This window comes from Laccaria bicolor, genomic scaffold, assembly GCF_000143565.1.
Source record: "Laccaria bicolor S238N-H82 LACBIscaffold_2 genomic scaffold, whole genome shotgun sequence".
NCBI lineage: Eukaryota > Fungi > Basidiomycota > Agaricomycetes > Agaricales > Hydnangiaceae > Laccaria > Laccaria bicolor.
Window position 1 is genome coordinate 331,563 of NW_001889873.1, and position 13,624 is coordinate 345,186.

A 13,624-nucleotide genomic window follows, 5' to 3' on the forward strand; every position below is an offset into this window, starting at 1 on the left:
TTTGGGTTCGCATCCACCGCGGGGGCGCAACTATAGAGTCACTGGCTTGGGCGTAGGCGAGGTTGCATGCCAGGAGTTCTTCGTGTACTGTTTCCGCGGTGAGGATGGACCTGGGCCCAAGACTGGTCATGGTGTGGGTGTTGACGCCGTCGATTTGAATCTTAAACCATTTTTTGTCTTCTATGACACTTGTGTTGTATCCTTGGTCGATTAGCGGAATGAAGAGCTCTGCGTATTGGAGCAGATCTGCGGCGCGTTGGTCAGCACGCGTTGAGACGATGAGGTTACCTTGGTTATTGTAGGTTGCAGTTACAGCTCTGATGTGCTTGGCCTTGAGGGAGGGTGCGTTGGCGAGGGCGTTGTTGATTGTATTGACTATTACCATTGGGTCTAGGCGGTCTTCGTCCCTAATCCCGTCAGGCAGGAAACGGATGACCGCTCGGCTTGGGTGATGGGCCGATGCTGGGTTGGTGCTCTTCTTGGTTGGTCCCGGGTTTCCCTCAGTTTTCCCTTTGGGTTTGAACGTCGGGCCAGTGGCGTGGCTTGTTGTGTGGCTTGGGTTTGAGGTGGGTTCCGTGTTTCGTGTTTGGGGTCCAGCACCTCGGTTTTCCAGGTTTGCGATTCGTGACTGAGTGTCGGTGGCCAGGGATTCCAAGGCTTTGAGCCGGTCTGAGGTTGCTGTTAGGCTGTTGGCTGTCTCATTCTTCATGTGTTCAATCTTTTCTCCGTTGTTCTGAACATTCTCCATGATCGTCGCCATGTTCTCCATGGTCGTCGTCATGTTCTTGCTGATCTCGTGGATTGCCTTCGCGAGGCCTGCTTGCTGTTCCATGATGACTCTGTATGGCTGGTTGAGGAGCGCGTTTGATAGGCCCGTCATGCATCCTGTGATTTTTTGGTCAGTCCTTGCAATATCCATTTCTCCCCCACTCTCCAATGCCTGTACGAAGAACCCGGCGTCTAAGAGGGAGTTGTATAGGTGATCTAACTTCTCGTCCCTGCTCATCGAGCGATCTGCGAGGTGGCTGAATCTGTCGGCCTGTATGGATTCTTGGTCGATTCCCCTTTGGTCATTTTCGTCTCCGGATGACTCGATGTCTTCGTCCCATGGGACGCGCCGGTTTGGGTCGTTCTGGTCTCCCATGGTCATGTCTACGTCGTTGTAGGACTGCGGGGTTGGGGTGGTCGCGCGTTCTGCGTCCAGCGCCCTTTTCTTGTTTCCTATTAGTACGCTCTTGATTTTCGCCGGGGACGTGTGGGTGACTGATTGCGCCATTCTACCTACCCTTCCGACCGCGTTCTCCAGGAAGGAGGCGGTCGTGCCGGATGGGGTCTGTGGTCGGGTTTGTCGAGCTGTCCGTTGGGGGCGCGTCGCGCCTCCCTCCGGTTGGGTGGGTTTGGTGTACTGGGTTGGGATGGGTTGGGAGTATCTTTGTGAGGCATGTGTGCTTGGGGAATTATGTTTATGGGTTTTTCTATTGCTACTGTCTGTGTTCTCCTCCATACTGCTTCGACTTTTGCACGGCCTGGACCGTGGGAAAGAAGCGTATGTGGAAGTTCTAGATCAAGAAGCGGTGGATAACTTGAGTTGTTGGACGTTTTTTTCAAACCGAGATATGAATATATGATTACTTGAAGTCTGCTTATCTTTCTTGAATGCACAGCTCCGTTCATGGCCAAGGTCGGTGGGTTCCTCGTTTATGTCTTTCCGCCTCTGTGATGATTTTCTCTTTCAAGGTCATGTATCTTTATGGATGAAAATTCCGTGGCACTGCGGCGTAAGTACCGACTGCAATCGCCCAGCTTTACATTATGGCATCAAGTCTCTGTAGAACGGTTAGGTGATGAAGGGTTACAAAAAAAAATTGAAAGTATGCTCAACGACGGGAGGATGAGTGTCCCAGCCAGCGGGCGTGGTGCGTAGGTCTAAGAAACAATACGCGACCGAATTACCGTCTACATCTACTGCGCACTTGGTCGCGGGGGAATGGAGCGAGCCCACTAGACCAACAAGTATGGTTCTAAAAGTGAACACAAAGTCTGAAAGGGATGCTGTCGTCTCCTCGATGCGCCTGTACACTGCGCCGTCTCCAACGTCTGGGGACTGAAAGCCCTCCGAAGACACCTTCAACTCGAGCGGCTTCCCGGCAGAAATGCGCATGATTTCGTCACATAATCCGACCCAAGACATCCACCAAAAGGGTGCTTGCCAGAGATGGAAAAGTCGAATGAGAGGTTCGTGACTTGATTGGATGCAGATATCTTACAGGACGATATTGATATCGCGGAGAGCACCAGACTCTTTTTCATTGCTGAGAATGGCGTTTGAAAGCGGAGTCACAGTGACCGATCGCTTCGTTACTGAAAATTTCTTCAGCTTCAAGAAAACATTCGTATTGTTACGGTACACGCTTGGGAGATCGCAGGTGCCAGGGAGGCCTTTAGGCTTCAAGCCTTCTGCAACTTTGCGTATTCCGGTTGAAATCCAGTGGCTGGTAGATCATTTGACGGTAGCGGTGCTACTCGAATCCCCCACAACTAGTTGTCGCGGGAATCGTCATTTTCTGTGAGTGTTGTGGTTTTCTCATTGGTCCTTTCTTTATTCAATCTCTTTCGATTCACAGGGCTGGCTTTCATTTCGATTCGGAACATACCCCAGCTTGGATGGTTCACAAGTTATTGAATTCCTTCGTTGTTTACTGGCCCATCTGGCCTCGAAAAGGCGCACGACTTTGTCGGTATCCTTTTGCTCAGTCCATGATATGTTGACTTGGGACTCGCCTACTCCATTGAATCTCCCAAAACTTTCTTCCCCCACATTTCGCCTATAAATTCATAAAACGCTAAGGATCAGGGCATTGTATCATGTAAACATCTTTTCCCCCCGGGCCGTGGGTGTGAATCCCGCTCTCATCATCGCTCTCAGAACTGCTGTAAGAAATCTTTTTCATGCATGCATAGCGGACTATGTCTTGACATGTAAGTCCTTGGACATTATTCTTGCTTTTCAGCTGAAATAGGGCACTCTTTAGACCTTCTTGTGTGCCAAAACTCTTCATAAAACGAACTTTAGAGCCCCCTTCACGTGCAGCCAACTTCACCGTAGCTCTTAGGAGGCTGCAGTCCCAAAATGCCCGCTGGCGCTTCAGTCGTTGGTTTTCTCACATAATTGTTGTCCCATTCTCTACAATCCACCTTCTATAACGACGTCACTTGACTACTTCATTTCCTTCGTTCCCTCACCCTCGTCTTCTTCACCATACCTCCCAGATCTTTCACTACGCCACCACCATCCAGCTTCGACAGATCCATGACAAACTGAATGAGGGTCACGCATCCAAACAACGGGAGTCTTTCGACCGTCGACGTCGCCAAAGGCTCGTCCGTCGTTGTTACATCTCCAAGACTTGGTAAGCCCTCTGATGGAGTCGGCGGATGCAAGGGAGGCTAATGACCTTAAGAGTAACAAAGGAAAAGTTGAGTATGACTGAACGATTGGACTATTTGAGGGATTTCATCGATGGCAAGGATATCCATGACATTGGGTTACGTCGCTCCGAGTGATATGCGACTAGAGATCATCTCATATTGAGTTTGTGCTTTCTCTTCTCTTCTTTTGAGGTCTGAACCTGTTTGCACTCTAGCTTCCTGGGTCAGCGGGCCAAGCGAAGTCGATGCCCATGCATCTGATCACCGACTGACGGTACTGGCTACAAGCTCAATAATTGTCGTTCTCATCAAGGACGTCGGACTTCAACAAATCCATATCAATGGACTCGCGCATGTAACGACCTTCATAAGTACTGCCATCTCTTCATCGAGTTCTCTTTCTGCTTACTTACACAAAACAATTTTGATATTAGTTCTTGATGCACTCAGAACGTGGTCGCAAATAAGTTCGACGTAGAGGAGCTTGAATACGCCACGTACATCGGTGCATTCGGTTAATTCTGACGGACAGTTGTTGCATAGGCTCCCTCCCCTCTCGGACCCAAAGGTCAACGACGCATGCCCTTTCATTTAGCTCCTCACATACGAGCTTGGATCCCACGATTGAGGAATCCGCTCGCTCGCAAGTCAACGTGACCACCAACTAGGAAGGCTTTAGGTTGTTGTCTAGGATTACCACGGAGGCGATGATTCGTTGACTGAGGATCATGAGGTGCATAGGACACTTTCTGTAGAGGACAGTGCGCCGTACGTATGAGCGAGTTACAGCCCCTCTCACAAGTGGATTTTGCCAGTCCACTTCCCCTCCCATTCCTCCTCTAAGCAACCAACGCAGCCGCTTCATCCTCCTCTTCCCACACACTTAAACGTCGCAACCTTCTCTTCGAGCTGCGAGATTTCTTGGACATCTACTTCTACTCAGCTCACTATCATTGATACCGCATTCAATCGCTTATGGTTACTCTCTTAGGCTATGGTGGATTTGATGTCGTTCTGGATGTGCGAAATAAAATGCCGCATTCTCATCCTTTCGTCCCCTAGAGCCCTGTAAAAGGCGTCGCTTTCTCACACGTCCGTTGATCGCGGTCCTACTTACTGAGTTGATGCAAAACCTCGCCAGTGTCCCATTTTGAAGGCCGTTCCTCCGAGCTCTAAGTGAAGGCTCCCACCATCCTCCAGTAACAGCATCGTCACGGGCTTGAAAGGAGCACTGATGAATCAGGTCAGCTGACTCTGTGAAACGGTCTGGTACCCATTTTGAACGTTGACGCCGCACAGCATCAACATTCTCTTTCAAACCGCCATGTCTGATTCCAGTCGCCCCCGCGAAAATCGCCTGAAAGGCAAGTTCAAGGGATTGCTTGATCGACTTGTGGGCGCAGACCGCCTGCGTAATGAACGCCCTAGCGGTTCAAGGTTAGAGTTCATGACTCCCACCTGGAAGGTAGCATCCTGACGAGATCTAGGTCGACATTGGTGACAAGGGCGCTAGAGGTTAGGGGGGAGGGAACATCTCTGGTCTGTGTTTACGATGCACAAACAACTTCTTCAGCTCATATCCTTTGCTTCGGGACCCCAGAATGTAATGCAGGGAGCTCGCAACATCAACATGAGAGATTCCACACTCTATGTGGCTCAAAATGTGTGTCCTGTGACCATGGCGTTGATTGTTTCAGACATTGATAGGACTTTTTGTCATGATGCAGGTTCATGACAATGCCAGCAGGGGCCAAGATGATACACTTCTTGTTCCCCAAAGACCAAGTTCAAATGCCTTATTTACAGGTCGCGAGGACATTCTCAAAAAGCTGAAGAATCACTTTGCACCTACAGTCTCCACAGATCAGAATAGAAAGTTATTTCTATTGTATGGTATGGGAGGAATTGGAAAGACTCAGATTTGTTTGAAGTTCATTGAGGAGGTGGCTGACAGGTAATCTTTCTTCTTTTACTCTTTCTTTTTCAGATCTTCTCAAACTATGTATAGATTCTCCCATATCTTCTGGATTGATGCATCATCTGAGGACACCATAGCTCTTGATTTACAGGGTCTTTGCTTTCATCCTGAGGCTAAAGCTGCTAGTATCACTGTGTCCTCTCAGTCTGCTCTTATGTGGATTGCATCTCTTCAGAGTGAATGGCTACTGGTGTTTGACAATGCTGATGGTGAAGTGGTAAAGAAATTTGTCCCATCTGGTTCTAAGGGGAATATTCTGGTTACTAGCAGATATCCATCTCAACAGGTTACATCTTATGAAAACTGTCTTGAGATTGACCGGATGGCTGAGAAGGAAGCCATATCACTCCTGCTGAAAGCCAGCCATCTAACTGAGCAGTCAAAGGGTGTCCACAGCATAGCTAGGCAGATTGTACTTGAGCTCCGCTGCTTACCTATGGCTGTTGATCAAGCAGGAGCTTCTATTGAGGCTGGTCTCTGTAGTATTGATAGTTATCTTGAGCATCTCTCTCAATATAGGAATAAGCTTATGAACCACCCTTCATTTAGGGAGGTATCTCAGTACAACCGTACCATCTATGAAACTTGGGATTTGTCATTCAATGAAATTCAATTAAGGGCAAAGAAAAAATCTGATGGGCATGGTAGAGCAGCTGCTCAGGCTGCTGTTCTTATTCTTGGAACTGCTGCATTTCTACATCATGAGAGTATCGCTGAGGCTGCTTTTAGAAAGGCTGCTATGGGGTTCTCCAAAGGACAGCATGGTAGACTGGAAAGAAAAGTTGGAATTACTATCAATCAATTGCTTCAGCTGGGAAAAGATCAGTCTTGGAATCAATATTTCTTTCATGAAGGAATTACAGTCCTTATGTCATTTTCTTTGATCAAGCAGTACTCGACCTCTCCAGGAATCTATGCCATTCATCCATTGACACATCAATGGAGTAGAGATAGGATGTCAATATCTGAAAAGAGATGCATGATGCAAGTGTCAAAATTGATCCTTGTAAACTGTATTACAGAAGGGATGACGGCTGAGAACATTGCATTCAACAGACTTCTTGTACCACACATCAAAGCCAATTACCAGTCACAAAAAGAAAGTGGCTTTAAAAAATTGTTTGATGATAATGAATATTGCAGGTTCAGTTATGTATTGAATGAAAATGGAATGTGGAATGATGTGGAGTACCTTCAATATCAAATGGTACAGATAGATATAAAGAAGTTGGGCACAAAGCATCCATTGACACTGACCAGCATGGCAAATCTTGCAGTCACATATTCAAAACAAGGAAAATATGAGGAGGCTGTAGAGCTGCAGCTAAAGGTCCTGGATATGCATAAAAAAGTCCTGGGCCCAGAACATCCATCAACATTGACCAACATAGCTAATCTTGCAAGAACATATTCAGATCAGGGAAAATATGATGAGGCTGAAGAGGTGCAGCTGAAGATCTTAGATCTGTGTAAAAAAGTGCAGGGGCCAGAAGATCCATGTATCATAGCAAGCATGAATGATCTTGCAGCAACATATTCAAAGCAAAGAAAATATGATAAGGCTGCAGAGGTGCAGCTGAAGGTACTGAATCTGTATAGGAAGGCCCTGGGGTCAGAACATCCAAATACCTTGACTAGCATGAATAAGCTTGCAGCAACATATATAAAGCAGGAAAAGTATAAGGAGGCTGGGGAGCTGAATGTGGAAGTTCTGAATTTGCATAAAAAGGTGCTGGGGCCAGAACATCCAGATACCTTGACCAGCATGAATAATCTTGCAGCAACATATTCAAAGCAAGGAAAACATCAGGAGGCTGGGGAGCTAGAGCTGAAAGTCCTGGATTTGTGTAAAAGAGTTCTGGGGCCAGAACATCCACATGCCTTGACCAGCATGGCAAATCTTGCAAGAACATATTCAGTTGAAGGAAAACATGAAGAGGCTGGAGAGCTGGAGCTGAAAGTCCTGGATCTGTGTACAAGAGTGCTGGGACCAGAATATCCAGATACCTTGACCAGCATGGCAAATATTGCAGCCACCTATTCAGACCAAGGAAAATATGAAGAGGCTGGTCAACTAGAGCTGAAAGTCTTGGATCTGTGCAAAAAAGGTGCTGGGGCCAGAACATCCACATACCTTGACTAGCATGGATAATCTTGCATCAACATATATAAAGCAAGGAAAATATGTGGAGGCTGGGGATTTGGATGTGAAAGTCCTGGATAGTGTAAAAGAGTGCTGGGGTCAGAACATCCAGATACCTTAACCAGCATGAATAATCTTCCACTCATATATTCAAAGCAAGGAAGATATGAGGAGGCTGAACAGCTGCAGCTGAAAGTACTGGATGTGTGCAAAAAAGTGCTGGGGCCAGAACATCCACATACCTTGACTAGCATGAATAATCTTGCATCAACATATATAAAGCAAGGAAAATATGTGGAGGCTGGGGAGCTGGATGTGAAAGTCCTGAATATGTGTAAAAAGTGCTGGGGCCAGAACATCCAGATACCTTAACCAGCATGAATAATCTTGCACGCAAATATTCAAAGCAAGGAAAATATCAGGAGGCTGGAGAGCTAGCAGCTGAAAGTCCTGGATCTGTGTAAAAAAGTTCTGGGGCCAGAACATCCAGATGCCTTGACCAGCATGAATAATCTTGCATCAACATATATAAAGCAAGGAAAATATGTGGAGGCTGGGGAGCTGGATGTGAAAGTCCTGGATATGCATACAAAAGTGCTGGGGCCAGAACATCCAGATACCTTGACCAGCATGGCAAATCTTGCAACCACATATTCACACCAAGGAAAATATGAGGAGGCTGGAGAGCTGGCACTGAAAGTCCTGGATCTGCATAAAAAGGTGCTGGGGCCAGAACATCCAGATGCCTTGACCAGCATGAATAATCTTGCATCAACATATCTGAAGCAAGGAAAATATGAAGAGGCTAGGGAGCTGGATGTGAAAGTCCTGGATATGCGTAAAAAAGTGCTGGGGCCAGAACATCCAGATACCTTGACCAGTATGGCAAATCTTGCAGCCACCTATTCAGAACAAGGCAAATATGAGGAGGCTGGAGAGCTGGAGCTGGAAGTCCTGGATCTGCATAAAAAGGTGCTGGGGCCAGAACATCCAGATACCATGACCAGCATGAATAATCTTGCAGTCAACATATTCAGAAGCAAGGAAAATATGAGAAGGCTGAAGAGCTGGACTTGGAAGTCCTGAATATGCATAAAAAAGTGCTGGGGACAGAACATCCAGATACGTTGACCAGCATGGCAAATCTTGCAAGCACATATTCACTTCAAGGAAAATGTGAGGAGGCTGGAGAGCTGGAGCTGAAAGTCCTGGATCTGCATAAAAAGAGTTCTGGGGCCAGAACATCCAGATACCTTGACCAGCATGAATAATCTTGCATCAACATATCTGAAGCAAGGAAAATATGAAGAGGCTAGGGAGCTGGATGTGAAAGTCCTGGATATGCATAAAAAAGTGCTGGGGCCAGAACATCCAGATACCTTGACCAGTATGGCAAATCTTGCAGTCACCTATTCAAACAAGGCAAATATGAGGAGGCTGGGGAGCTGGAGCTGGAAGTCCTGGATCTGCATAAAAAGGTGCTGGGGCCAGAACATCCATATACCATGACCAGCATGAATAATCTTGCAGCAACATATTCAAAGCAGGGAAAATATGAGAAGGCTGAAGAGCTGGACCTGAAGATCTTAGGTCTGCATGAAAAGGTGCTAGGGCCAGAACATCCATATACCTTGACCAGCATGAATAATTTGGTTGTTACATATTCAAAGGAAGGAAAATATGATGAGGCTGCAGAGCTGCACCCACTTCACTATCCATCCCCCTTTCCAGCTGACCTCCTTTCTCACCTCCCCTTTTCTGACCAATCATACTCTGAATTTGTCTACTCAACTACACACAACCAGAATGCTACACCTCATCCATCCAGCATGTCTTCTAAGCCTCAGGCTTTTCCATATGCACAGTCAGTGTTTTCACTTGGCGCCATACAAGATACCCCCAAAGATGTCAAATTTGCTTCCAGCTTGAAGCTACATACTCAGGACAAAGTGAAACAACCAACTAATGAGTCTGTAATTGGCAAACATTTTGTCATAGGAGCAGAGAGTGCACTTGAGGGTATTCAGGGTAAGGAGACGGTCATTGAAACAGCCTTTGCAGACTTCCAAATTTCTACATCAGAGTATGCCATCTTGGCTGGCTTCAATGAGGCCCTCCTGTTGTCAGGAACAGGGTACCTGCCAGAGATTCACATATTCTGTTCTGTGGACATCACTGAAAGAGCTGAATCCTTTGTTACCAAACTTGGAAAGATACTCTCTCCAATCCCTGGGGCACTTTTCACACCCTTCTCCATGTACCAGATACCTGTATTCAAAAATGATGAAACCCTTCTGAGCTGGGATGAGCTTGTGTTCTCTCGAACAGAGGGATATGCTGATATCTGTTCCACTGTTGCACCAACTTCAATTCAGGTTGTGTCCTGTCCACAAGGCTCTTGCAGTAACAGTGGAACATCTGCTCCTTCAGGCTTCAGTGGGAACGAATTGAAAGGTAGTGATTCTGATAAGAAAGATACAGATGATGAAGGGAAAGAAGATGATGAGGATCAGAAATCTGGGGATGGTGAAGGTGATGATGGCAATCCAGATGATGAAGATCCTAATGACGATCCTGATGATCCAAAGGGCAGTAGCTTGACCTCCCTGTTGCCAGTCATTTCCTTTGATGCTCAAGCCAAGGTCTATGCTACTACTGCAGACATTGTGTCACCAAAGGTCCTTCAGAAGCTGCAGATCAATGGGAGGCTTATAATAGAGGTGAGTTGTTTACTCTTTTCTTGACTAGAAAATTGACACCTCAAAAAGTCCCATGCTCCATGCTCAAAACCAAAACAATTGCCAAAGATATGCATACAATTCAAGAAGTTGAAATTTCAAGGCTAGCGAGCAATTCCGACCATGGGCTATGAGCAGGTCCATGCTAGAGTGGTGATAGATGTTAAAGAGGAACTTACAAGAGTGGATGCGATCAAACCTTCTCGAACTCCTGCAATAAGTCTTGAGAGCACAGAAGTTACAACCCAACAGAGCAACTCTGCACTAGGCTTCTCAAGCTCTGCAGGGTTTGGTTCACCATCCATCAAGGCAATGTTTTCAGGACATTTTGGAGCAGAGTCTTCGTCGTACCTGGAGATGAGAAACTATGGATCACGGATTACCCAGGGTGACAGTGATGGTGTTGTTTGGTGGGGGTTTAACATTGATGACCCACATGAACAGGAGGCAGGTAAAGAGCTCCTTGATACCCTCCCAAGTGTGGAGTTTGAGTTCCTTGGAAAGAATGCATCTTTGCCTACTCAGTTACATGTTGAGGTCACTTCATGTTGGTCATTGATTTCAAGCATTGAAAACAGGCAATCCTGGATACAGGCATTGATTGGGCTGGCAAAGCCAAAAGGTCTCTCATACTCCAATCTGTGCCAGATTGTCCAGTTGGAGATACCCAGTACACTACTGGAGGATTGTGAATACAAGTCTCTTACAGATGTGAAACAGTCTGGTTGTCATACACAGGTTAAACTCTTTGAAGGCTCTGATTTGGTAACCATTACACCCTCCATCTTGTTTTTGGATGGGCCTGGTCCACCACATTCTGGTATGTAACACAGTTCACAAAATGCAGGAATGAAAAATTAAAATTCATTCCAAATCATAGGCATCTTACATGAGTAGCTCATCCAGTCAGAATCCAGAACCTGTCTAGTATATTTAATGATAGTATATATGTAGTACATACATGTGTTCTGGTAGTTTGCTCATAAAACTAACCTGGTTGCATTACTTCCTTCTGAATGTATATCACAGTATTGCTGCCCTGATCATACCATTTTATCATAGCTCCAAGAATTTTCTCATCATTGATATTGAAAATGTAGTTTTTCTCCATGATGAGTGTTGTGTCTTAACATTGCCATGGTCAACTTACTGATACCCAGTATGACCAAGAAAATATTCACTAACCTGCTACCTAGAGGATGGATCAGCATTTTCCCATTCCCAGAGGGCATCATGAGTAGCATTTGGCAGGCACCCATACAAATTGACTTGGTCTGGATTCACAAGATTGTAAAAGTTGTGCTGTCAAGTCACCCTCAGTACCATAACCAATCGAAAAAAACAAAGGTAACTGAAACCAACACTGAGGAGAAGCAGGGTTCTATGCATTATATATCCCTTCAAACCTAGCAGTGATATTGGCATGCTGGGTCACAGGATCATTCTGCTGCTGCCCCCAAGGGGGTACTGGGAATGCATGCCATGACCCGAGGTAGGGGGGGGGATAGGTCTGTGAGGCCTTAAAAACATTTTTTTAGAGGTCAGATTTCATGTGTTTTGGCATATTTTGGAATAGGCTTGAGTAAATTGAAGGTCTGGCACTATGTTAAGCCAATCCTGCTTCCTGTTTGAGTTTACTGGTCTATTTCTATGCCTCTTGATGCCCCAAACTTGAAAAATTCTCACTGCAGACACATTATCCCTGTATAAGTCCATGTACTCAATTATTTGAAGAGACTTGCAATTGGTTTGCAGCTTGCTGCTCATCTGATCTGATCCAGCTGATGGTTTTTAGCCTGCTTGGACATTTAAAACATGGTAATATATGTGTATTCAAGTATTTTAGATTCAGTTTAAAGCTGGAAAGTGTTACAGACTCTTTTTCCTTATATGTACAAACACACACAGACACTTACACATTCCTAAGATGCATCTAGACTATACTGGACAGTTCTAGATACACGTTCCAGCTATATTCCTTTCTTGACTCATTCTTATTTAGATTTTTTTTTTTTTGACTCATACTTACTTAGATAGACTTATATGACTCCTTCGTAGTCATATGACTCACATAGACTTAGTATGATTCATATGACTCATACTTCTGACTTGTATTCTGACTCATACCCTTAGTATATAAGTAGGCTACTTTCATTTGTATTCAATAGCTTGAACCTAGGCAATCTAAGCTTAGTTCTCCCTCAGAAACCTTGGAATTAAGATTGCCCTCAAACTCTATAGTCTTTCAACTTAGAGTCTCTTTTGAAACCTTGACAATAAGTCTTCAATGTTGAAGATTTAATACACGTTTAGACTCAGTAAAGTCAGCATATCATAGAACCTTGTACAGACCCTCAGTCACAAGGCTACTAGAACCTACTGTGTCTCTTATAGGGCTAAGAGAACATTGTAGTGACCTGCTTTGTCTCAAGATGAGAACTGTGGCAGACAAATGAATGACAAAGAACTCGACAAGCTTAACATAACTGCCTGTTACACTTAACAACCATAACAGAAAGGCTTCCTGGCCCACCAGCACTACAGCTAGGAATTTCTTCAGAATAAGTGTGGAAAGAAACATACCTTTTTTGGACAAAAAACATACCCTATTTAGAAGGTGGCATGGAGGGGGAGGTCCTGAGAGCCTTAACCAAAAAAAATCTACCCCATGTAGTTTTTGTATTCCCAGGGCCCCCTTGGCTGTCCTGACCCTCCAGCAGATCTAGAGAAAGAAGACTCCCAGCAGTAAACTGCAGCTGTTGTGGCTGCTGCCTGCTCCCAAAAGTGCTGGTTCCCAGGGTACTACTCCAAAAGAGATTTTTTCTGCCCAACAGCAGATTGGCATTGGTGGTACTCCCAAATAAATTGGATTGCTGTTGCTAGCCACCCCTGAACAAGTTGCTAGTATTTGTTGGGGTGGTTGTTGTGCTCCCAAACAAGCCTCCACTAGCTGGTTTTGCCTAGCTCCCTCCAAACAAGCCACTGCCACTTGTACTCTGGCCCAATACTTTCCATTCCTCCAGGAATTCCAGTGGAATCCGACCAGAATACACAGGAATCCAACTGGAATACACAGAAAATCTCATTATGTATATATTTGGCTCTTCTCTTTTAGACGTACATTTTGGAACAGGGGAATTGACCAAAATAAACCAGTTCTTTACCCTCCCCGACATGCTCTGATCAGCATCAGCATTGCTGATCAACACTGAGCTAGAGACTTTATCTGCACTAATTCAACTCCTCAATACTCAAAATTTCTTATAAATTTCACACCCCAGGGATCTCAATAGATCAAATTTTAATGTACTTGATTGATGACATAAAATCTATTTA

General features: G+C 45.3%; 2 protein-coding genes across 2 annotated transcripts in view; one reads left to right on the plus strand and one right to left on the minus strand.

The window, feature by feature from the left end:
* LACBIDRAFT_321543 (uncharacterized protein) overlaps window positions 1-4,901 on the minus strand; it is a gene marked incomplete at both ends in the record, with an annotated part of 6,020 nt that extends 1,119 nt beyond the window's left edge. Inside the window, 9 exons of the mRNA XM_001874991.1 lie at window positions 18-1,448; window positions 1,974-2,243; window positions 2,268-2,492; window positions 2,655-2,825; window positions 3,264-3,447; window positions 3,843-3,950; window positions 4,037-4,178; window positions 4,547-4,853; window positions 4,888-4,901. Of these exons, the coding sequence (XP_001875026.1) occupies window positions 18-1,448; window positions 1,974-2,243; window positions 2,268-2,492; window positions 2,655-2,825; window positions 3,264-3,447; window positions 3,843-3,950; window positions 4,037-4,178; window positions 4,547-4,853; window positions 4,888-4,901 (2,852 nt within the window). The remainder of the gene's footprint in view (window positions 1-17; window positions 1,449-1,973; window positions 2,244-2,267; window positions 2,493-2,654; window positions 2,826-3,263; window positions 3,448-3,842; window positions 3,951-4,036; window positions 4,179-4,546; window positions 4,854-4,887) is intronic.
* Window positions 4,902-10,411: 5,510 nt separating this feature from the next.
* Window positions 10,412-11,185, plus strand: LACBIDRAFT_305049 (uncharacterized protein; the record flags this gene model as incomplete). Its single annotated transcript, XM_001874410.1, has 2 exons — window positions 10,412-11,108; window positions 11,169-11,185. The coding sequence occupies 2 exons, from the start codon at window positions 10,412-10,414 to the stop codon at window positions 11,183-11,185; spliced, it is 714 nt and encodes a 237-aa protein (XP_001874445.1).
* Window positions 11,186-13,624: the final 2,439 nt, after the last annotated feature.